Source organism: Squalius cephalus, assembly GCF_949319135.1.
Source record: "Squalius cephalus genome assembly, chromosome: 5".
Classification (NCBI taxonomy): domain Eukaryota; kingdom Metazoa; phylum Chordata; class Actinopteri; order Cypriniformes; family Leuciscidae; genus Squalius; species Squalius cephalus.
Window position 1 is genome coordinate 31,145,733 of NC_137126.1, and position 22,399 is coordinate 31,168,131.

The 22,399-nt window shown below is 37.7% G+C and overlaps 3 protein-coding genes across 3 annotated transcripts; 1 reads left to right on the forward strand and 2 right to left on the reverse strand.

The window, feature by feature from the left end:
- Positions 1-1,121: 1,121 nt before the first annotated feature.
- On the reverse strand, positions 1,122-6,362 carry ccn1l1 (cellular communication network factor 1, like 1). Its single transcript, XM_079872051.1, has 6 exons — positions 6,298-6,362; positions 4,872-4,979; positions 4,052-4,265; positions 3,052-3,402; positions 2,714-2,916; positions 1,122-2,394 (listed from the first exon to the last, which is right to left on the reverse strand). Exons 2-6 carry the CDS (start codon positions 4,977-4,979, stop codon positions 2,083-2,085), a joined length of 1,188 nt encoding a protein of 395 aa, XP_079728177.1. The 5' UTR covers positions 6,298-6,362; the 3' UTR covers positions 1,122-2,082.
- A 9,982-nt stretch (positions 6,363-16,344) lies between these two features.
- Positions 16,345-18,432, forward strand: pole3 (polymerase (DNA directed), epsilon 3 (p17 subunit)). Its single transcript, XM_079870942.1, has 4 exons — positions 16,345-16,755; positions 16,878-16,963; positions 17,048-17,166; positions 17,289-18,432. Exons 1-4 carry the CDS (start codon positions 16,690-16,692, stop codon positions 17,462-17,464), a joined length of 447 nt encoding a protein of 148 aa, XP_079727068.1. The 5' UTR covers positions 16,345-16,689; the 3' UTR covers positions 17,465-18,432.
- Positions 18,433-18,549: 117 nt separating this feature from the next.
- Positions 18,550-22,384, reverse strand: rpl12 (ribosomal protein L12). The gene is made up of 7 exons (XM_079870941.1): positions 22,200-22,384; positions 20,847-20,920; positions 20,489-20,587; positions 20,320-20,401; positions 19,041-19,127; positions 18,681-18,793; positions 18,550-18,595 (listed from the first exon to the last, which is right to left on the reverse strand). Exons 1-7 carry the CDS (start codon positions 22,234-22,236, stop codon positions 18,590-18,592), a joined length of 498 nt encoding a protein of 165 aa, XP_079727067.1. The 5' UTR covers positions 22,237-22,384; the 3' UTR covers positions 18,550-18,589.
- Positions 22,385-22,399: the final 15 nt, after the last annotated feature.

Sequence of the window (22,399 nt, forward strand, 5' to 3'; positions counted from 1 at the left end):
AAGCCCAAGAAAGATGAACAGAGCACAGCAGTGCGGGTGAGAAAATATCTAAGACAAGGAGGGAAAGAGATAAAGAGGATGACAGGACGAGAGAAAAAAAGAATACATTTGGAAAATCAGAGGACACTGGGGCACCAGTCGTCATTGTGGAAATTCTTTTGATGCTCCTATGCTTAGAATATATTTGAATGGATATCTAGAAAAAGAAAGAAAGAAAACTAAATATACTCACATGAATATGCTGCAATTAACAACATAAGAAAAGGGATTATTTTGGCATCTTCTACAGTATGTTGGCTATAAAATGGGTTAGATTATGAAATTAGACAAGAAGGTTAAATTATGTAATGGTCAGTATCTTGAATTGTTCTTATTTAATCAAAGAAATATGATGGAAATAATCTACATCTGTCATTGTTAGGGGAGGGGGGGAATTCCATATCATGCCCATTCATAAGTCAAACCCATCAGAAACAAATATTCATGTTCCACTGGAATGGTGAAGAATAATTTGTTATACACAACAGTATAATATTGTACCATTCAAACTCGATTCTAATCACACAATAAAATGGAGCTTTAGCCATGTTTTATGCAATGCAAGGATATAGGCGTTTAATAAAAATGTTTTGTTGTTTCTAATTCTAGAGGGCGCTAATGTGCACATTTAACCTGGAATATAGATACAGAATTATGAAACATCTGTATTTATCCATCTCCCTCATTTTATTTATTTGCGTTATTTAAATAAAGAAACTTTTTTAAATAGCACATTTTTTTGTTGAAATAAGAGCACTTAAGTCTGGATTTAACTACACAAAGCATTCCTTTGGAAGACTGCACTCATTTAATACAGTTGTTGTTGTTGTGTCACACAACACACGGACAAAACATATGCTGACTAATCAAAGAGTGACAAATGTTCAGTGTGTGTGGCTCAAATGTTCTGTACTGTGAGATTGTTCAGTCATCGCATATTTCATCCTGCACATTCTCAACACATTTAGACATTTCTTGTTCACTCGTCATGGCGTGCTGAAAGTCTCAGCTGTCTGTGAGAGAGAGAGAGAGAGAGAGAGAGAGAGAGAGAGAGAGAGAGAGAGAGAGAGAACTGAGGGAGAGAAATATAATAGTGGCAACCCAAAAGTCCTTTATAAATATGATCCTGGCCGGTGCTTTCCCATGATAATTAAATAACACCAAAACAGCATTATTGCATTATTATTATTGCCCAGTGTGTGTTCTAATCTATTCTATTCACTGTTATTTTTTCAATGTTTGCCATACACAAAGTCAAAACATAAATTGTAATACATTTTATTTTACAAAATGAAACTACTAAAATATGCATAAAATGTCTTTGCTCCATATTTGTTATTTGCCATTCACCTCAAAAAATTGAAGTTTGAATATGACACTTCAGAATTGAAGTCTGTTAAATATTATAAAATAAAAACAAACATTTTAGATATGTACAGTGGTACTGAAACATATTTACACTATATACAGTAAAAAAAAATGGGATATGAATATTAAATGATAGTAAAATGGTAAACATTTGAATGTGTGTGTGGGGAGGGGGAATCCTGGTAAAGCCTACATTATGGGGACAAAATGTCCCCACAAAGATGGCGTCCTTGTGGGGAGGAATCTTTTCCTCATGTTTCCTCCCCATGACGAAAACAGCTAATAAATCATATTAAGTGATGTTTTTTTTTAAATGTAAAAATGCAGATCATTTCCTTTGATGCGTAGGTTTAGGGTTAGTGTAAGGGGATCGAATATGCAGTTTGTATAGTATAAAATCATTACATATATGGAAAGTCCCCATGGACTGGACCAACATGGAAACGTGTGTGAGTGTGTGTGTGTGTGCGTAACAAGCTTTACAGTCATAATTTACCTCTTACTTACATATAATGACCATATATCCCCTGTATATAAACAGGGGATAATAAAACAGCAATCTTATTTATAAGTTATATACATATTATTGATATATTGAGAATATTGTTGGATGCTGAGCTAAATGTTTCCATAGAAATGTGAGAAAATGCTTTTGAACTTGTTCTTGAGTTAATGTCAGTGTGTGTATGTGTGAATGTCGTTTGGCAGATTGAGGAACTCTGCTTGTGATGACAGGCCTTCTCGGCCGTTTCTTTGACTGCAGCTGCAGCGCTGTATCCACATGACGTTGCGGGTAAAGTCGTCTCGTTCTGGCTCAGGACAGTGAAAGTGTAGACGGACCGTACGCGTCACAGAGGGAACACAGAAGCGACCATCAGAGCAGGATCCACATGTACGTGGCCGGTAACGGCGAGCAGTAAAGCATCCTGCAAATTCGATCTGCATGGGTTTCTGTGGTCGTGTGGTCCTCTGACACTTCTTTCCTTTCTGAGTAAAGGAAAAAAGAGGAAGAAGGAGAAGACATTTAGATATGACTGTAATGCAAATCTACTTCAATAACAAAGCAGAAGCCATTGACCAGAAATCAAAATATTAAAATGATTAGTAGTAGTAGTAAAATTAAAATAATATAAAATTATAAGAATATAAGCAGATGTATATATATATATATATGTATGTATATGTATTTTTTTTAATAATTTTATATGGTTTAAATTTCATATTATTTATTACTTAGTAGTTCCAGATCCTTTTTATACTTTTATATATTATATTATTTATGTCATTTTGCAGATCCGCCACTTACCTTCTGTGATGGTGGAAGGTTGATGCCACACTCTCGTATCTGACAGAGCCTAGTTTCGCTGACGAGCCGACATTCAGGATTACTATTGGTTACACGGCTGGACACGCCTATTCCACAGGTGGTTGAGCACGGGGACCAATCAGTGACCTGCAGTAAGCAGGTAGATGGAAGGATGGCATGGGACTTAGAAGATGAAATCCACTCTAAAAAAAAAGCGACAGAGGGTAAAATATACATATGTTGATAACCATGAATAATAACCAGTGTTTATAACCATTTTCAACCCTGTTGTTTATATAATTTGTTTTTTTTTAAGTTTATAACTGTTATTCATCTACCTTGATAAGGGGCTCCTGCACTACTGTCCCAAGAAGTAGATGGAGCTACTACAAGTAACTCATTGCCTGTGAGGTAAGTGTGCTTTTGTGGATGTGCATCAGGCAACGGATCCACTTCAGCAATGCGGTTGTCATCATCACACACCCACTCCTGGCAGCAGCGGCCAGGCAGTTTGGTGAGGCGGCGGCGGGAACAGGGCCAGTCGGGTAGAGAAATGCGGTGTGGGCACAGAGGGATGCAGCCGACTACTCCATCAACACACGTGCACTGATGCTCGCAAGTTGGCTGAAAGTCCTCGCCGTGCTGATAGACCCGTCCATCCAGCTCACATGGGCGACCTTGAGCCTCAGCTAGATGTCAGAAATAACAATAATATTGCTTGATTAACATGACAATGATGAGTGAGTGCCATATTCCTCTTTAATAAATTTTCCCGTTTATTATTATACAATAATGGATTCATAAATCATCTAAAACCAGCCTAAAATGGTATGCTGTTTCTCCCAGCCTGGTCTGGTTTTAGAGGGGTTTATGGGTAATTTTCAGCTTGGCCAGGTTTAAACCAGCTAAGACCAGTAAACCAGTTTAGGCTCTTCTAAGATTTTTTTTCAGTACAATGTAAAAAAAAAAAAACATTTTTTAAATTCAAAATCTAAATATTAAATATTACTATACTGTAATATAAGATCCAAATATTAAGTCAGTGTTATTTATTTACATACTATTATAGTATTTATTAATATTTTGAATTTGAGTATCTTATAGTAATATTTTTATTAGTATTTTTTGTATTTTTTATATGTTTTTTAGCTTTTATTTATTTCAGTTTCTGTTTTAGTAATTTAAGTACATCAGCTTAAACATATTTAATTCAGTTGTTGTAGTTTTTACCTGTAGTTTTTTCATCTAACTTTTCATTTTCTTCAAGCTTTATTTCAAATAGTTAAAAAATATAGTTACCAATCACAACACTGTCTAAGATTTACTTGTTCCTCTCACCTCTACACAAGCCTTTGTCGGGGTCTCCTTGGGCCCCTAGGTGGCAGCGCAGTCCTTTGATGTGGTCGCAGGGCTCAGTAGGGCTGCAGTCTTGGTTAAACTGCCTGGCACAGACCCGACAGCACCCACATGGGTCAAGAACCGAACTGATACCAGCAGGACACGAGGGGGACGATGAGGGACAAGAGCATTTCAGTGGACAGACACCCTGCACCTAAGAAAGCACAGAAGGAAACAAGAACAGATTTTAGAAAACACTAGCTTTTATGAGATGTTTTCCCCTCTTACATTCCATAAATCAAGAGATAATAAGTTGCTTTCACTTAAGAATTTAAGAAAGAATGCTATAGTTATGCAATGAAGCAGATGGTTTATTGCAGTATCTTCTTTAACCACCACAAAGTTATTACAAATTCATGCAGCCTCTATATTAGACCACATACAAGAATAATACTGGCTTTGTGAGCAAAAACCTGATGCAAATCGGGCAAAAAAAAAAGTGAATTTCAGTGCCCTGTAACTCCCTATACTAAAATGCTTAAGAAACAGAACGCTTTTATCTGCAACCGAAAACTGACATTATGATTAAGCAATTTTTATAGAGCAAAGTGCAAATTAATAAAGGATTAAATGTCTTTTTAAAAATAAAAAAAAATATCAGAAAAATCTGTTTATGGAAAAGCAGTAACACTTATTTTTTTAATGTACTCTTAAAGGTAAAGTCAGAATTATATTATTAAAGGCAACCTGGATGTCAGATAGTGAGCATATAATGGTACAGTCTCAGGTTCAAACCATCAAACAGAGCACAAAAACTCACCTCCACAGCGGCCCATGACAGCAGGACCAGTGTGAAAAAATGTCCTTGCCTTAGTATGCTCCTTAGAGGTGACATGGTTTTATCCAAAATGTTTGCGTTCCTCTGCATCTGTCAGTCCAAAAAGAATTTAGTTGGTTGTCAATCTGCACTCACCCCTTAAAGTCTGTTTAAGAATTGCTAAATGTATAAAACTGTAAAGCTCTTCTCCACTCGATTCCCTTAGTGACTGCCACTTTTATAGACAGCTTAGCACAGCCCCCTCCCCTCTGACATCACTCTCTCTTACACACACACACACACACACACACACAGAAAGAGAGAGAGATCTGACAGGCCAATTTAGACATACACACAAAAAGATATACATCTGAAATGCTTTGGTGCATACTGCCTTTATTAATGGTTAGAATGAAATCTTTAGGTGTTTCTATATATTCTTTTACCATTTCTATACTTTTGGCAAATAAAAACTGCACTCTTAGAAAAGTTTCTACATAGGACTTTTCCCATCATGGGATAATTTTATGAATGTAGATTTAGTTAATTCATTTTTATTCAATTCATTTTAAATGTTATTAAAAATTAAATAACCTTTTAAACATGAAAGTATCATTTAAACTAGGATTAGTTCACTTCAAAATGAAAATTCTGTCATCATTTCCTCACCCTCAAGTTGTTTCAAACCTGTATGAATTTCTTTTTTCTGCTGAAGACTGTCGGTAACCAAACAGTTGATGGGTCCCGTTGACTTCCATAGTATTTTTTTTTCCTACTATGGAAGTCAATGGAGTACATATACTGTCTGGTTACCGACAGTCTTCAAAATATCTTCCTTTGTGTTCAGCAGAAGAAAGACATTCATACAGGTTTGACACAACTTGAGGGTGAGTAAATGATGACAGAATTTTCATTTTGAAGTGAACTACTCCTTTAAGACATATCTCCTTATATAGAACCTTTTAGGCATAAAGGGTTTTTTAAAATTGAGTCTAATGCTGCATTCCAGGCAGGTTTTTGAGCACGTAAATCACGACTTCAAACCACGACTCACGACTTTGTAGCGTTCCAGGCAACCTGTAACCCGTGTTTTTCCAACCTTATACCCGTGAAAGTGCACTGGAACGGCAGTCAAACCCGTGACTTCCCACCCGTGAACTCGTACTAGATCGATGTACTCCCAGTTACGAGTTGGAAAAACACGGGTTACAGGTTGCCTGGAACGCGGCATAATATTCTATATAGAACCCACTGAACTTTTTCTCTAAAAGTGTAGAGGTGGAGAAACTACTAAAAAATATTGAAAGGTGTTTGTGTCTGATTTCAGGAACTAATGGGCTGTTATGAAATACAGGAAAGGTAGTCTAGTACATTTTGGTCAGAGGAGAGTCCAGTAAGACACACACACACACACTGCAATCCCTCTCACCTCCCCTGCAAACAGCACAGACAGTATGTAGACGGCACTTGCTCTCACCGCAGTGGCGGCGAGACATCACACACACATGGCACATAGCTGCCTGCCCGCTCAGTGACGTACTGCATCCACTCACAAAATCTGAGTAAGAGAGGAAAATCATCTGAGTAGGCGGTGTGGAAATATCACTGTGTGGAGCTTTTCATTCATTTCTTTTGAGGAGAAGAGAGCAGCTGGAATGACATTCCCATGATGATGCACTGATGTGACATCTACTGGGTCAGAGGTGAAGTCTGATGGAGATTAGTCACTGCGTATGCAGCAAATGGATGTAATGACTGATAATAGAGCCACACCACATGAATTTAAACAAGTGCAATGAGACACTGAACAGGTGAATCTTAGTTAGGACACATAATGTAAGGACATATTTGTGGCACCATGACGCAAATGCTCGAACTTTATACGCAATTAATTATGAGACCAACAAATGGTTAGAAAACCATTTAAGGAAGTTTAAAATTAATATTGGTCACACCCAATCTTGAGAGCTTTTGAGATTTCCTAGGCTAATAACATAATAGTTCTGTGGTAGATGGCATGAATAAATTTAATAAATCCATGGCACATGCTCTTCTCTTAAAGGGATAGTTCACTCAAAAATGGGGTTTTGGACCCCATTTAGGCTACTTTTATTGTATTGACAGTTCAGACACTTCAAAATATCTTCTTTTGTGTTTCTCAGTGGAAAGAAAGTCAAATAAGTTTGGAATGATGTGAATGCGAGTCAATTATTTTCATTTTTAGGTGATCTATCCCTTTAGCTGTTCTTTGGTGGAAATGACATTTTAAATTATCCCTTTAATATTTTTAGATTTGTCTCATTCTCTGGTCCAATGTAAGTCAGTAATAAAGTGCTTTACTCAAATTAATGTGAGAATACGGTAAGTTCACATACAGACATAACAATATATTTACAAAGAGTGCAAATACACTCTTAAAAATAAAACGTATTTACTAGCATCAATGGTTCCATGGAGAACCTTTAACATCAATGGAACCTTTCCATTGCACAAAAGTTTCTTTATGGAAAGAGGTTCTTTAGATAATTAAAATGTTCTTCACACTTTATGCTACATTCACACTGTCAATTATTGGGATTGACCACCGCATTTACTTACAGGTGTGTGTGTGTGTGTGTGTGAGAGTCTCGAAATGTCCCGTTCAGCAACGTCTCCAATGTCTGTACGAACGTAGGCCTACTGTAGATTCAAGCCTGTATTCTCTTACCAGAAGATGGCGACGTCCATGCAACTGAAAAGTCTTTTTGAGGACTTCTTGCGTCAAATCTTCATTAGGTCGACAGAAGCTTAAATGTAAACACGCGCTAGAACACAAAACTGACGGGAGCCAATCCGGTGGAGAACAGTGACTGGATCTAGAACCTTGGCTCTTATGGCATCGGTGCAAAAAAAAAAAAAAATTTAAAAACCTTTTTCTGCAATTAACTGGATTGTAAGCATACTTAAGACAAAACAAATGAGACCTCAATTACCGGTACACGATCACCCAACTGGGAACTAATATAGCCAACACATCAGATATTAGGTTTCTGATAGGCCTACAATATCACAGAATAGCCTACCTTAATCCTACACACAGATGGCCATCCTGAAAAAAATAAAGATAAAAACGTAAATTTCTGTATGTTGACCTTCTGCCAAGCAATGTCTGGAACATCTGTATTGCTTTGCCATGGAAGCAGTCAAGTATCAGCAGCTCTGCACATTAGCAAGAGAAGCATGTCAAAACTGCTCAGTGGGAAATCAGTGTGTATATATCTGTCTGCCTGGGGACAGAATTATAAAAGTCTTGCCTAAAAATAGAAGTAAAAAGAAAAAGAGATTGAACTAACTAATAAACTAATACCATGGTAACACTTTGAGTTGCCACACACTGCAAAACAATGGAAACTTCATCTGCTGAAATCAAAACAATCTCAAAACAGTATAAATCACAAATCATTGGGGGGAAAATCCATCTAAAGACAAGCTTTTACACAAGCTTTTACAATGTGGAAAAATAAGTGTGATCTCAAGAAATGTCCAGGTCACATTTCACATGAGAATGGGAGTAAAATGAGCTGAGGTAATGATGATGTTAATGCAAACAATCTTAAGGGTCCTAATAGTAGACTTTTTTTCTTTTAAATAAATATAAAATGTGAACTTGACACCTATGAGATTGTTAAATTGAACATGAAATTTCTATTTAGTAAGTGACTAAGAGTTGTAGCTGGTAAGTGAGTGAGAGAGAATCTGCTGGGAACCGGAGTGTATTTGTGCCCCTAATGCTGTTTAATGCAGCATCGTCTTTAAAAGCTACATTCTTGGAAATAATTCCCTACACGCACACACCTGAGATGGAAAAAGCTAAACCACAAATGCCAATATTAACTCCCCAAATATGTATCTTTCTCCTCTATACATCCGTTTTTCAACACAAACTTGCCTTGTATCAATAACACCTCTTTTATGATATTGTTCAGAGGGCAGCTGAAATATGCCACTTTCAGGCCAACATAATCAAACAGACGTTTCACCCCTGGATGAGTCAAAAAAACTGAAGAGGTTCAAAATACTGGCATGAAATACCAGGCATGGTGAGAAACACTGCTAGCAGATACCAAGGATACCTCAGGGTTATTCATGGGACGGTTTGCAGGATTTGACGATTCGCGAAGAATGCACAGCGCTCATAAATCACACGGGGGGAAATCGTAGACCGGTGGATATAAATAATTTTTGCAGTTGAGATTTTGCAAGGGTTACAGTAGCTATGTTAGGTCTAGAACGAGTAGACTCAACAGGAACTCAAACAACCCTTTGTGTTTGCATACGTGTATGTGTTTGTGTGTGCACATTCTTGTCTGAATATTTGGAGATTCCTTCAATTTCCACTTGCAGCACTCAGAGTGTGAAGGTCAGTTTATCGAGTGTTTGTATGTCTGAGCATATGCACATACACGAGATTCAGTGTGTATGTGTGGTAACCTGCTTGTGATGGATAGAGAAGTTCAGGTTCCGTCTGACCCTACACTGGCTGGTCTGTATTCAGTGCCGGGCGCTCTCTGACAGGCTAATGCATCATCACAGAGCTGCCTCTGTTTGTTTGCCTCTGATGAGCCCTGTGCCCAATGTGTACAGAGCATCCCCACTTTTTCCACTGCCAGTGCTGTGCAAAAAGACATCTCTCAAATGACGTCTGTTCAGAATGCTTCATTTCATTTCAAAACTGCCACATTGATCACAACATTTCTGAGCCAAGGTACATTTCTGGGGTCAAGCTGCCTTGAGTAGTCTATGAAAGCATAAAGGATTTGTTAAATAAGCACTGATGACTAAATAAGTTGGATAATATGCAGTTAGTTGTTCATTATCGCTAAATATATTACAGTAATATCACTATCAAAGTCCTCTGAGGTAATTTTCACTGAGACACTAGAGGGCAGAAGTTGCATTTGTATGAAATGAATAAACGCAAGGTTGCGATGTGATAAAAGAGACTCCTTCGTCGCCGCTGGTCCCACCCAGCTCCAAGTCTCCTTTGTCACGCTGGTCTTGCCCAGCTCCCCCATCTCCACTTTGGGCCTCTGAGCCCTGTACTCTACCTCTGCCTTCCGACTCTTTGGCTCCCCCCATGGCTCTACGCTCCCTCGGCTCCACCGTGGTCTGTCATGCCTCAGGCTTCACTGGGCTCCCACGTCTCTGGGGATACGCCTTGGTCAGGTGTCACCCTGATTGCACCATGGACTTTCGGCTACGCCTTGTCCCTCCACCCCTTTGGCCCCACCGGGCTCCTCCTCCCCACAGTTTTCCTCAGTCTCAGTCTCAGTCTTCCGAGCCCACGCCTCCACCTCGTCCTGCGAGCCTGCAGTTCCCCCTTGGCCCTCCAGTCCAGCAGTGTCACCTGGGGTGTTCATCTCCTCAGATCTGCCTGGGTCTCCACCTCTCCTGGCTCCACCTCTGTCGGTCGGATTACTGGCTCCACCCTGGCTTTTCCCTCCATCGGTTGCGCTGTCTGCCTTCATCCTAATGATTTAGCTCAGGGTCACTCTCTGGCTCCTCCCTCTGTCATCTCCTCCATGGCTTTGTCCTCTCTGTGGTGTTTTCCTCTGTCAGGTCCCACACCTAAACCTCCTCCCTCTGTCCACTGTTGAACTCTCTGTTACAGTGCCTTCCAGGAGGGGGGAGTTATGTAAGAGTTATGTTCAGTTTAGTTGTCATTTTGTTCTTGTGCGTCTGTTTCTTGTATTCCCTTTCAGTTTAGTCCCTGATTACTCCCTAGTTATTTGTATGGTTACTGATTAGTTTCACCTGTGTCTTGTCTAGTTTCCTTTGTTTGCCCTGTGTATATAAAGCCTTGTGTTTCAGTTACTCCTTGTAAGTTATCGTTTGTTCATGTGTGGAATGTGATCTCCTAAGCTCCTGTTATTTACTCTCCAGCGATCTCCTGGATATTTTGTTTATTTAAATGAAAATGTGCACTTTGGTTACCACACCGCCTTACAGCACATTGTATGTTCGTCTTCTTGAAGAAGAAGAATTAAAAATCTTGCTGTATTTTTTTGTAGTTAATAAATAGAAGGTTCTACACTGTCATCTTGCTCTGAACAAAGTGACTAGAATCAAGGCTGCTTGATTGCAGCGATGCCATGGATAAAATCAGACTGCTAATTGGCGTGACTGACCAATCAGAATCAAGTATTCCAGAAAGCTTTTTAATACCAAGAATAATAGTGCATATGTTTGAAAGCTTTCATGTGGAGAGATATTTGTTTCATAAGATGTCAGTGTTTCATAAGATGTCTGTGTGTCAGCTGGATTGAATATGTTTTAGCTTACAGCATGGAGCTTCTTGTCCCTTGCATTGCAGCATGTGGCCCCTTAACCTCCTAAATAGGTCAGAAGTTCAAACAGGTGAAGGTGGTGTTCTCCACAGGTGTGTTTCAATGAGGTTCATTCAGACATTCACTTCTCATCACTCACGTGAGTCTGTTATTCATTCAGTTTGAGTTCCTTCACTCTTTCAAAATCGAAGTGTTGACAGCCGTAGGGCGAGCAGAACCACCCTCCTCCACTCATACACTGCCCAAACCTTCAACAACACAACTGTCCTCTGTGAAAGACAAGATCTCCAGGTGTGCAGTAGATATGAGGTGTAACTGATGCATGGGTGAAGATGAGGTCTCTGCTTGAGGATTAGAGGCAAGGTTTAGGTAACTGTTGATGGCAACTCTCAGGCAATGTTTTGGTTCTGCTATTGGAAGCTAAATATGTTGTTATGACAGCACAAAACTCAGACTGCAAAAAAAAAAAAAACTTAAGATTTTGTTTAAAGATTCCATTATATACTTGTGCTTTTAGCAGTCAGCCATGATTACTTTTTTTTATTAGGCCACTGATAAATGCTGTTCATTTCTTTGTGTAAAACGTAAATGAGGAAAAATGACTGACTTAAGGAGTGTACATTGCATAGCATACCCGCAAAAATATCAGAAAGCAATACAAATGGAGGTTATCACAGTTATGGATTACAACTTGTCTACAGACTTTCATGCAGTTGTGTCTTTTATGCTTTTATGCTATTTACAGTTTGTAAGGTATGCAAAAAGTCCAATTGTAATCATGAAAAGATTGTTTCCACTCTTTCCAAGATTGTTGAAAACACTGGAAAAGTTTTCCCCAATGGAAAAGTTAGGGTGCATAAAAGAATGCAGATTTTTGTAATATAATAAAAACGCAAATGTTTATGATCTTTTTAAGGTCACCAGTTTTCATGTATTTTCATTGATTACAGACTCAATAAAAGCAATTGCTTTGGTCAAGAGAAATGTTTTGTAATGTGTTCTTTGTCAAATAAAGAACAGATAAAAACAAATCCGAAACAGCTGGCTGAGGGAAAAGCATAATAAATCATTGGTCAAAACAAACAGTGAGTAAGACGAGCGAATTACACAAGCACAAAATGCACAAATAATTTTCAAAGGAGTTTACTTGTCCATCTAATCCCTCAAAGTATTTTGAAAGTAAACCGATTTGGCTACCTGCCTGTAATAGGGACATGTTTGTCATTTTACTTACTTGATTAACAAAATGGTGCTATTCAAGGTCAAATTCATTTAAGATGAAAGGATGAGGTTACATGCCATATATTTCAATCATATATGAAGATTCAAAGTACACCGCATTGATACTTGAAAGTAAATACTAAAAATGTGTTGAAACTTGAAAGACAAATTCAATGCAGACCACGAGCCTTTGGGTGACATTTTGAGAGATGTTTGTCGATCTTCAAGCAGAAACAGACAAATGTCCAGACGGTGACGGCAGTATTTATGTGTTCTTTTGGTTGTGGCCTTTCCTGAGAACATGTATTGGAATGGGATGGTGGATTGGACCTTCCTGTTTCTATTCAAAAAGTCTTGGTTGAACCTTGAGAGGAAACAAATGAGACTGGGCAACTCAGACCTCCTATCCTTCCTTAGGAACTGTTGAAGCATGTGACTAGGCGTTATTATCAAAATAAGTGATGGCCTTTGGACATAGTGGAAGCTAATTTTTTTTTTTTTTTTTTTTTGTAAAGGTGTTCGACACTTTTCAAGAAAACATTTAAGGATCTCAGTAGTGGGTGTTTTTAGAAGTAATGAATTTAAATTGATTGGACTACATATGTTTTAGTACAGCTCAACAATACTTGTCATCAACTTTTATTTTCTTGTTGGAAAATGTCTGTTTAATTAAAACCATTTTGTGGTCTCAAATTCTGACTTATGTCTACATCTGACCAAGCTTATACACTTCCCTATTTTTGTCACTGTAATATCACTGTGTAGTCATTTGAATTATGGGACAATGGGTTCCATTGCGGAATCCTGATTCTAAAATGGAAATATTATAATTTATATTTACCAATTTTATGAAACTCCTAAAGACTCTTAAATGAAGTCATGATCAACTTGTTAAAAGCAACGGCAACAGTTAGACATCACCCTTTAAAATCACTCCTTATAGTACATTCCTTCCACTACACAAACACTCTACATGAAGTTAGAAATTACAGTTGAATAGTTGAGAAATATCTTTTGCTTTTGAATTTTTATCAAGTCCCATGATTAGACTGCTCTTAAAGCTCATATGGAAACAAAATGGATTCAACCCTGCATTGTTTCAAGCAGAAAATTGATAATCCTATAAATGCTAATCATGAAAATAACAGGTAAAGAAGAACTAAAATAGAACTCTGCATCAATATTTATAAATCTATTAATTTATCTATATATTTAATAGAAATAACACGGACATCTAACTAGTCTCCATGTCACATAAAATAGTTCAGTTCATTAGAATTCATTTTTTTAAGTTGTAATTTGTGATGATGTTTTGTTTGCAAACTTGACATTGAAGGACTGTTGCTACAGAGGTCACACATTGACTTTGCTTTAAAAACACCAAGAAATAAAAATCGATATTTCTTATTTTTTATGAAATATTATTTTATGGAGTATTTTTATGAATGATTTATCTGTGCAAATTAATATTATTTAATTAATATGCCCTTGTAATCTTTAATCAAAATAACTTCCCCTCCCTCTCGCAACGATTTATTTTCTCTGATGACGCGTTTACTGGCACGAGGACAGGAGAACCTGTCACTCACATGAGATGCCAGCAATAGCAAACCACAATGATCCAACAATCCAATCAATTCCTGATGGACAAAATTAAGTTTAATTACAACATTTTATTATTATTTTTTTTAATACTTTTGACATGGATATTACAATAGGGAAGAAAGACTATCACAACTTCTGTTTCTTGCCAACTTTAATTATTGTGAAAAGAGAGCAAAAGTCATTTAACAACCAGCATTTTTCTGTCGAGTGCATATGAGTCCTGCACTGAAGGCCTAAGCAAAATAAATAAATAAATAAATAAATAAATAATATATAGCTTATATATAGCCTATCTATATTTATATATGACATAATTATATATTATATATACATATATATAATTTTAGCCTACTTATTAACAATTATTACTACAATGTAGGCTATATGGTCTTAATTATAAGAGAGAGAGAGAGAGAGAGAGAGAGAGAGAGAGAGAGAGAGAGAGAGATGTAACACTGCTGCTATTAAAAACCTCCAAAATTTTTATCACTCCTAAAATAAATGCCTTTCAGGTGTATCACAGATATTTAGTTATGTTGGGAAAAAGGGTCTATCTAATGATTTTCCATTGACAAGAGATATGACCAAGAAAAAAAAAACAACAACTTCAGAGTCAGACTCTTTCCATAATGTGGCAAATTCAAATGTATGAGTTTTTTTTTTTTTGAGTTATTAAAAAAATAAGTCTTTTACCTCATTTGAGGTTGACTATAGCACTGTATCAAATAGCTTACGATTCCCTATTAGATTGAATTGATTCAATCAAAACATGTTCTTAAGTTCACATCAGTGTGGCAAACTAAAGTCATATTCAGACCTAAAGATGTCATTAAAAACTTAAAGTGAGCATCTGAATGACATCATCTGAAAGAGGTTGAAGAAAAAGAATGAAACTTTACCAATCTCTATAAAAAGACAACATGGTGTTAAATGTTAATTGCTTTATGGGCTAATATATGAAGCTAACCTCAAGACATTTGATGAGCATCAAAGAAAGAGGGGGGAAACGGTCATGGAAAGTCTTTGCCATTTACCACAATTGAGGTTGACAAAATTGTATGGCAAACAATAAAGCGTGAAGAAGATGAAAAAAATAAAAAACCCGCCCACCAGCAGTTCATTTTTATGGGTCTGTGTAGATTGAATTCGTTGTGGAAAAATCCACATGCAATTTGTTATAAATCCTAAACTACTATTTGGGGGGACCACACATGGAGATGGGACATTTCTGCACTCATTTATACAAAATAAACCCTTATACAACAACCCATAATTTCATATTCCAATATAAAGCCTCACCATTAGGCCTAATAATGTGTAACAGGTTTCCACTTTTTTTAGGTAATAAATATATAGATTAGCTTTGCTCAGTTTAGGTAAATCAAGAAAATTATGCTATGGAAAGGGGGAAAAAACGTTTGAAGCAGTTGGTTAAAATGATTTGCTTCTGGTCCAGCAGGCAGTGTATACTGTTTCACATTCATTCTCACGCAAGCAACACTTTCAAACATTCGAAACATATGCTAAATGGAGATGAATCAACACTGCTCCAAACGCGCTTGCACGACCATGAAATTACTACAAAATGCTATACATTCCGTGTATATTGAGAAGTTGCACTGTAGGCCTATTGCTATAGCCTGCCTACGTGACCACTGCACATGCTTCAGAAAGTCCCGCTAATATGAAAATAAACACATCATTCATGTAGACTTATTTTGCGATAAGAGCGAATTGAGAGAATTGAGGGGGGAAAACTTTTCTCGTTCAGTTTGTACAAAGGTCCAGTCGAGAGTTTACTTTAGCCTACTTCACACGATATGAGATCAAGATAAACATCTGTTTATTAAATTGCCATAAATAGTGCTAGAGAGTGGCTCAAAAACAACAGACGACAAGCCAAAATAAAATCAAACACTAAAACGGCAAAAATGATTTAAAAAAAAAAAAATATATATATATATATACTTTGATAAAAATCGAATGAAAACCCGGAAGACTCAAGAATTTCCTATGATTTATTTATTTTATTTATTTTTAAGAAGAGCCATTTGTTTTTTGTTTCGGAACGAATGTTGCTAAATAAAGACTACACCCTGACAGGACTACAACTACCAGGATGTGACCTGTTAACAACTTATATTTAAAAAAAAATAAATAAAAAAAGCACCTTTGAAATTCACATTTAATGTAACCTATCTAATTTATCTTTTAGAAGAAAAAAAAAACGTCAAAGCGTCGTCACCCGCACGTATAAATCTGGGGTTTATTTTGGGGTTAGCCTACAAATTGACGTCATGACTGAGCGTCTGTATTGGTTGGCTGGGAAGAGCGGTGAGAGGTAAAAGGTTAGCGCATGGGTTTGGATGATCAAGCGGGCTGAAAAACAGTGAAGCACACTAGCTTTTGTCCAGATTCACCTGTTCCATAGATAATTGATTTGCAGATAAATAATCTAATTACACATCTAACGCAAGTGTACGGTAACGACATTTGTTATTCAGCGCACTTAAATCGAGTGGATCTGGTGACAGTTCACCCTCAGATAAGTTAGACGGCTAAGCTAACACAAAGTTTTCGCGGTTGTGCAGTTTGACCTCTGATCACGCATCTAAAACGAACAGATTACATTGTCGTGTTGCATCTCATTTAAGTGTGTATTAAGTGTAATGGCCGAGAGACCAGAGGACCTCAATCTTCCCAATGCTGTCATCACGCGGATTATAAAGGAGGCAGTAAGTCATATCTTTATATAGCCGAACAGCAGTTTAAGTGATAATAACCATAGTAAATCGTCTCTGTCACTGCAGTCAATTGTATGTTATTATGGAGTCAACTCGTCTTTCGTCTTGTTTAGTTGCCGGACGGAGTAAACGTGTCCAAGGAGGCAAGAAGAGCGATTTCTCAAGCAGCAAGTGTTTTCGTTCTCTACGCAACATCTTGGTTAGTCTGAAGTTTTCTTTTGTTTGAGAAATTCCACTCGGACAACCTACTCGTATGTAATCTCCACTGCTTTGTTGACACCAGTGCAAACAATTTTGCTATGAAAGCAAAAAGGAAGACACTCAACGCTGGAGATGTGATGTCAGCTATGGAGGAGATGGAGTTTGAGCGTTTCTTGCAACCCTTGCGGGAAGCACTTGAAGGTAAATTCTCTATGGACCAGAAGGGTTCAGGTCTATAGGGATGCATGACTTCAGAAAAGCATCAGATCCATTCATGTATATAACCAGTTTTTGTGTTGATGTGGTGGTGTTGTTTTTTGCAGCATACAAGAAAGGTCAGAAAGGCAAGAAGGAGGCATCTGAGCAAAAACGAAAGGACAAGGAGAAGAAGAATGGCACCGATGAAAATGACAAGAGTAGAGATGAAGAGGAAGATGAGCACATGGATGATGAGCAGGAGGGAGAGAATGAAGGAGAGGAAGAGGATGTTGAGAACTGAAAAGCAGGATTGTTTTATTTGGTCAGTCCGTCCTGGTTTCTATCAACCATTGCAAATGATGGTAGTTTCCACTTTAGTAGTGGGACAGGTGATGAGGTCTGGACAAACCTATGGTACACAGAATATGCTTCTCTTTGTGATTTGAACAACTGTGGCAACATTCCTGCAGAGCTCCTTTGAATCCAGCAAGGTATCTTTCAAGAGAAACTGCACATTTGAATTCAGTTTAGTTACAACACGGTAGTGTCCACAGTATTTTAAGCAAATAAACACTGTTACTGGAGTCAAGAAATGGAAAAATGTTTTGGATGTTAATGATTTAAGTTAAGAAATAAAAAGGGAGCAGCTGCAAGTACCCATGAAAAACTTGTTTTAGAGCAGCAACATGTAACCAAGCTTAGATACTTTTGTACTTTGTCTACAACTCTGGGATATTTGAAAACATGTAGCCATTTTTCCAAATAAATTGTGGTTTTAATAGCTTATTTTCCCCCCTCAATGTATGTGCCTGTCATCCTGCCAAATATTCACATCTAACATGCAGTTTTAGGTTTGTGAAACAGGTCAATGACAATTCTATACCTACAAATGATTAATTTTAACTAGTTTCATGATGAAGATTCGGTTTCTTAATTACTGTGGGGAAATTCAGATGTTTTAAATTAGTCAAACATTTTTCAAACTCAATTCAACAAATAATTGATCCTTTTCATATTTCCAGGTTTCTCAGAAGCATAAATCATAGTTGGGTAAACTTCAATAGTAGTGAACGGGATATTAAATACGTTGTTCCCATTTGCCCAAGTAGCAAAAGAACTTCACAACTTTCAAAAAAAAGGGAAGATTGATAATGGCAGTCAGAAAGAGAAAGATGTGAGCTTTTCAATCACTCCCACTGCATTAGAAACACCCTTGCAGCAGCGTTAAATTTGTCATTTGGTGCAAAGGTAAATGTAATACAAAGTTTTATAAGTGTACTTTTTTTAAAATAACTTTGCAATGGATTTACAGAGCTAATGACAGTTAAAATGCATACAATTTGTGAAAAGGGTCCATCAAATGCCAGAGATGACAAATCACAACACTTGGACTTTTATCAAACAGTTTTATTTGTCTTTTATCTTTTTACTCCTGCAAGAAAAAGAAAAGAAATCCAGTTAAAACAAGGCAAATCATTTAAATTCTTAAAAAGCATAAAATGGCATTCAATACTTACAGTTGGGCACTCAACTTTGCCACTGTTGATGTCATCAATGACATCATGGGGAGGGCGACCATCAATGGTGCAGCCCACAGACTGAGCTGTGCCAAGAATCTCCTTGATGGTACCTGAGAAGCATAGGAAAAGATCACTTTGTGCCATCGTTTAAAATAACTCATTCATGCCTAGTTATAACATGTTCCAGGCCATTTGGCACAGGGTTAGCCAGAGTTGAGCAGCCCTGCTTCCTAGAGCTGGGTCACTATGAGCCTCCACTGGACAGTACACAGTCACTTTTACAGACTTGCACAGTGGCGGGAGGCTAATCGACTAATATTGCTTAAGCATTAGGTTACAATTTGGAGAAATACAAACCAGAAAGTTCCCTGGCAATAGATCGTGGCCTCATGACACGGGCAACGTTGACGATCTCATCGAAAGTGACGCTTCCAGAGTGCTTAACTAAAAGAGGAAATATGCAAACATCAGGAGATATAGAATATGCGAGTCACAAACTAATACCTATCTACACTAACATTCTCAACAACAAAAAAAGCCACTTACATAGATATTCCAGTGTAAGTTGCTTTCAGTTAAAGGTGCTTTCAGTTAAAGGTGCAGTGTGTAATTGTTAGCGGCATCTAGTGGTGAGGTTGCGAATTGCAGCCAACAAGTTACAGTGGCCAGCAGGAAAAGATGTTGGAGACAGCAGAGAGTAGCCAGTTAAGCAATGTTTCTTTACAGCGATCAATTAAGTTATGTTAACTTAATTATTCAGTAAAACAATGTTATTACGAATATTGTTACTTGTTCATCATTGTGTCAGTTTTATTCACTGACTTTAGCTAGTTTCTTTGCATGAAGAACAAGTGACAAAACGCACTCTGTAGTTGTTTGTCCATTTAGGGCTACTGTAGCAACATGTCAGCGCAAAATGACTGCCCATTTCAACGTAAGGGGATCCGTGTACGTACGTAAAAACGGCTCATTCTAAGGTAATAAAAACAACGGTTCATTATGCAAGAGTTTATACACCACTGAAAACGGTTATGTATATGATATTGCATTTCAGTCAACAGAATCTCCTAAATATTACACAATGCACCTTTAAAACATTTCCAACATGCATTTTAGTCTGGGACTAGACTTCAGCCTTGTCTGTTAAACCAGGGGTTAATGTTTAATGCACAAGTCATGCTTACAAATGCATTTATTTGATCAAAAACACAGTAAAATTTTACTGTCTAATTTTAATTTACTTTAAAATGTAACTTAATTCTGTTATTAATGGCAAAACTGAATTTTCAGTATCATTTCTCCAGACTTAAAATAGTTGTGCTGCATAACTTTTTTTTTAGGATAATTAGTTCATAAGTGCAGTTATTTTTGGAAATGCAAAACTAAATTTTTTACTGTAACTTTTAATCAAGAAATGCAACAAAACTTGTTCCAGGCCTTTCGGCACAGAGTTGCCCATTGAGTTGAGCAGCCCTGCTTCCTAGAGCTGGGTCACTATGAGCCTCCACTGGACAGTACAGAGTCACTTTTACAGACTTGCACAGTGGCGGGAGGCTCGCAATAACCACGAAAGGTCAGAACACACAAAGACACGATTCCTACAACAGTGTATTGAGGTGGTGTAAAAGCTACTCACTGTTCTTGACCTTCTTCCTGTCACGGGGAGGTTCCTTCAGGGCCTTGATGATGAGGGCAGAGGCTGATGGCACCACCTCAATCTGGAGCAACAACAAAATGTGTAAGTGTCTAAAGGCTAGGTGACCTCAAGAGCCAGAATACAGGCTGAAAGACTTCCAAGGGCTTACCGCTGCTTGCCTGTTCTGGATGGTCAGCTTCACAGTGATTCGCAGGCCCTTCCAGTCACCGGTGGCCTTTGCAATGTCATCACCCACCTTTTTAGGGGACTGAGGGAAAGCAAGAATGAAAGATAAGCATACATCATGGAACGGAGTCAATGTTCTGTGACACAAGCAGTTTGTTCCAGGCCTTTCGGCACAGAGTTGCCCATTAGATTGGGGCCGCCCTGTTTCCTAGAGCTGGGTCACTATGAGCCTCCACTGGATTGTACAAAGACACTTTAACAGACTAGCACAGTGGCGGGAGGCTGCTTTATGATATAAGAGCAGGATAAACACTACAGACCAAACTTGTGGCAATACTTACAAGACCCAAAGGTCCGATTTTGGGGGCCAGTGAGGAAGTGGCACCAACCTCTCCACCTGTGCATCTCATGTACACTGGAGGGGGAAAAAAAAGACCTTAGTGTGCTTTTTAAATGCATAATACAGACAATTGGAATTAATACACTTTGCCCACAAAACATTTACGACATTCAACAATTCTCAGAAAACAGTGTGCCCTATATTAACACAAGCTGTAAAAAAGTAACTTAAATGAAACACCCTTTTAGAATTGTGCATCACTGTGGTAGTGTATTTTTCTTTTTAACCATGCCAGCTTCTAGAAGAGAACTACATTTCTCTATACATACACTAAAACTACATTTGGTTTACCTTGGCTAAAAATATCTTCAAACGGATTATTGGAATAAAAGGTTTCTCACAAGGTTAAACCCAACACAATCTAATAAAACATGCTTCAGAGATAAGTGATTAACAAAAGTAAATTTCCTGCCTAACCCTGAGGTATGCGCTGTCATTCTGCTTTACCAGAACCATAAGTTATATAGTTGTAAACTTTCAAATGTTTCATCCTTCCCATATTAGTGCAAATATCTACATAATCTTGATGGGTAAAAACATTTGCAAAGGCTACAATTTTACCTCACTTAGCTAGTAAAATTTTAGCGCATATTATATATATATATATATATATATATATATATATATATATATATATATATATATAAAGTTGACTAACAGTTTGTTCCAGGTCTTTCGGCACAGAGTTGCCCATTAGATGGGGCCACCCTGTTTCCTAGAGCTGGGTCCATATGAGCCTCCACTGGATTGTACAAAGACACTTTAACAGACTAGCACAGTGGCGGGAGGCTGCTTTATGATATAAAGAGCAGGACAATAAACACTACAGACCATTATTCTTAAAAAAAAGAAAAAAAAAGAAAAGAAAAAAAAAAAGCCCAGTCTCAGTCCAATATTAAACAAACAGGGTATGCCCAGAGAAGAGTGTTACAGCGTCGTGATGTTCAGCAGCACGTGAACACTTACCCGTGAATTTTAATATGCCGAGAGCTGTCAAACCACAGCACGCAAATGTTTTCCACAAATCGTGAATCGTTCAAAAAAGGTAGTTACAGCGAGTATTCCTAAAGACGCTACATATTTAAAATGAACACCTCTCAGTTGAGTTACACGTTGTAACTTACATCCAAATATTTATTTTAAATGCTTCAACTAAACTATATGGATAGGAAGAGCTTTGCATTTGCACCCTGCTAATTTATTAGCATCAGCACGCGAGAGGCCTACACGCAGGCATGGCCGCTCACACACACAATCAGAAATCTGTCAAAGGGTTACCGTAATCCAGACATACCGACTTTAATCTCGGTGGGGTCGAATTTAGGAGGCATTGTGTATCAGATGAAGTTGAGCTCAGTTCAATTTTGAATTTGGTGAGGGTGTCGGATGAACCCGAATTCGGGACGACCGAAAATTGTTGCACCTTCACCACCAAAGTGAAAAAGGAAAAGGCCGATGGACTGGTGCGCCACGAATATAAAGGCCGCGAAGTAT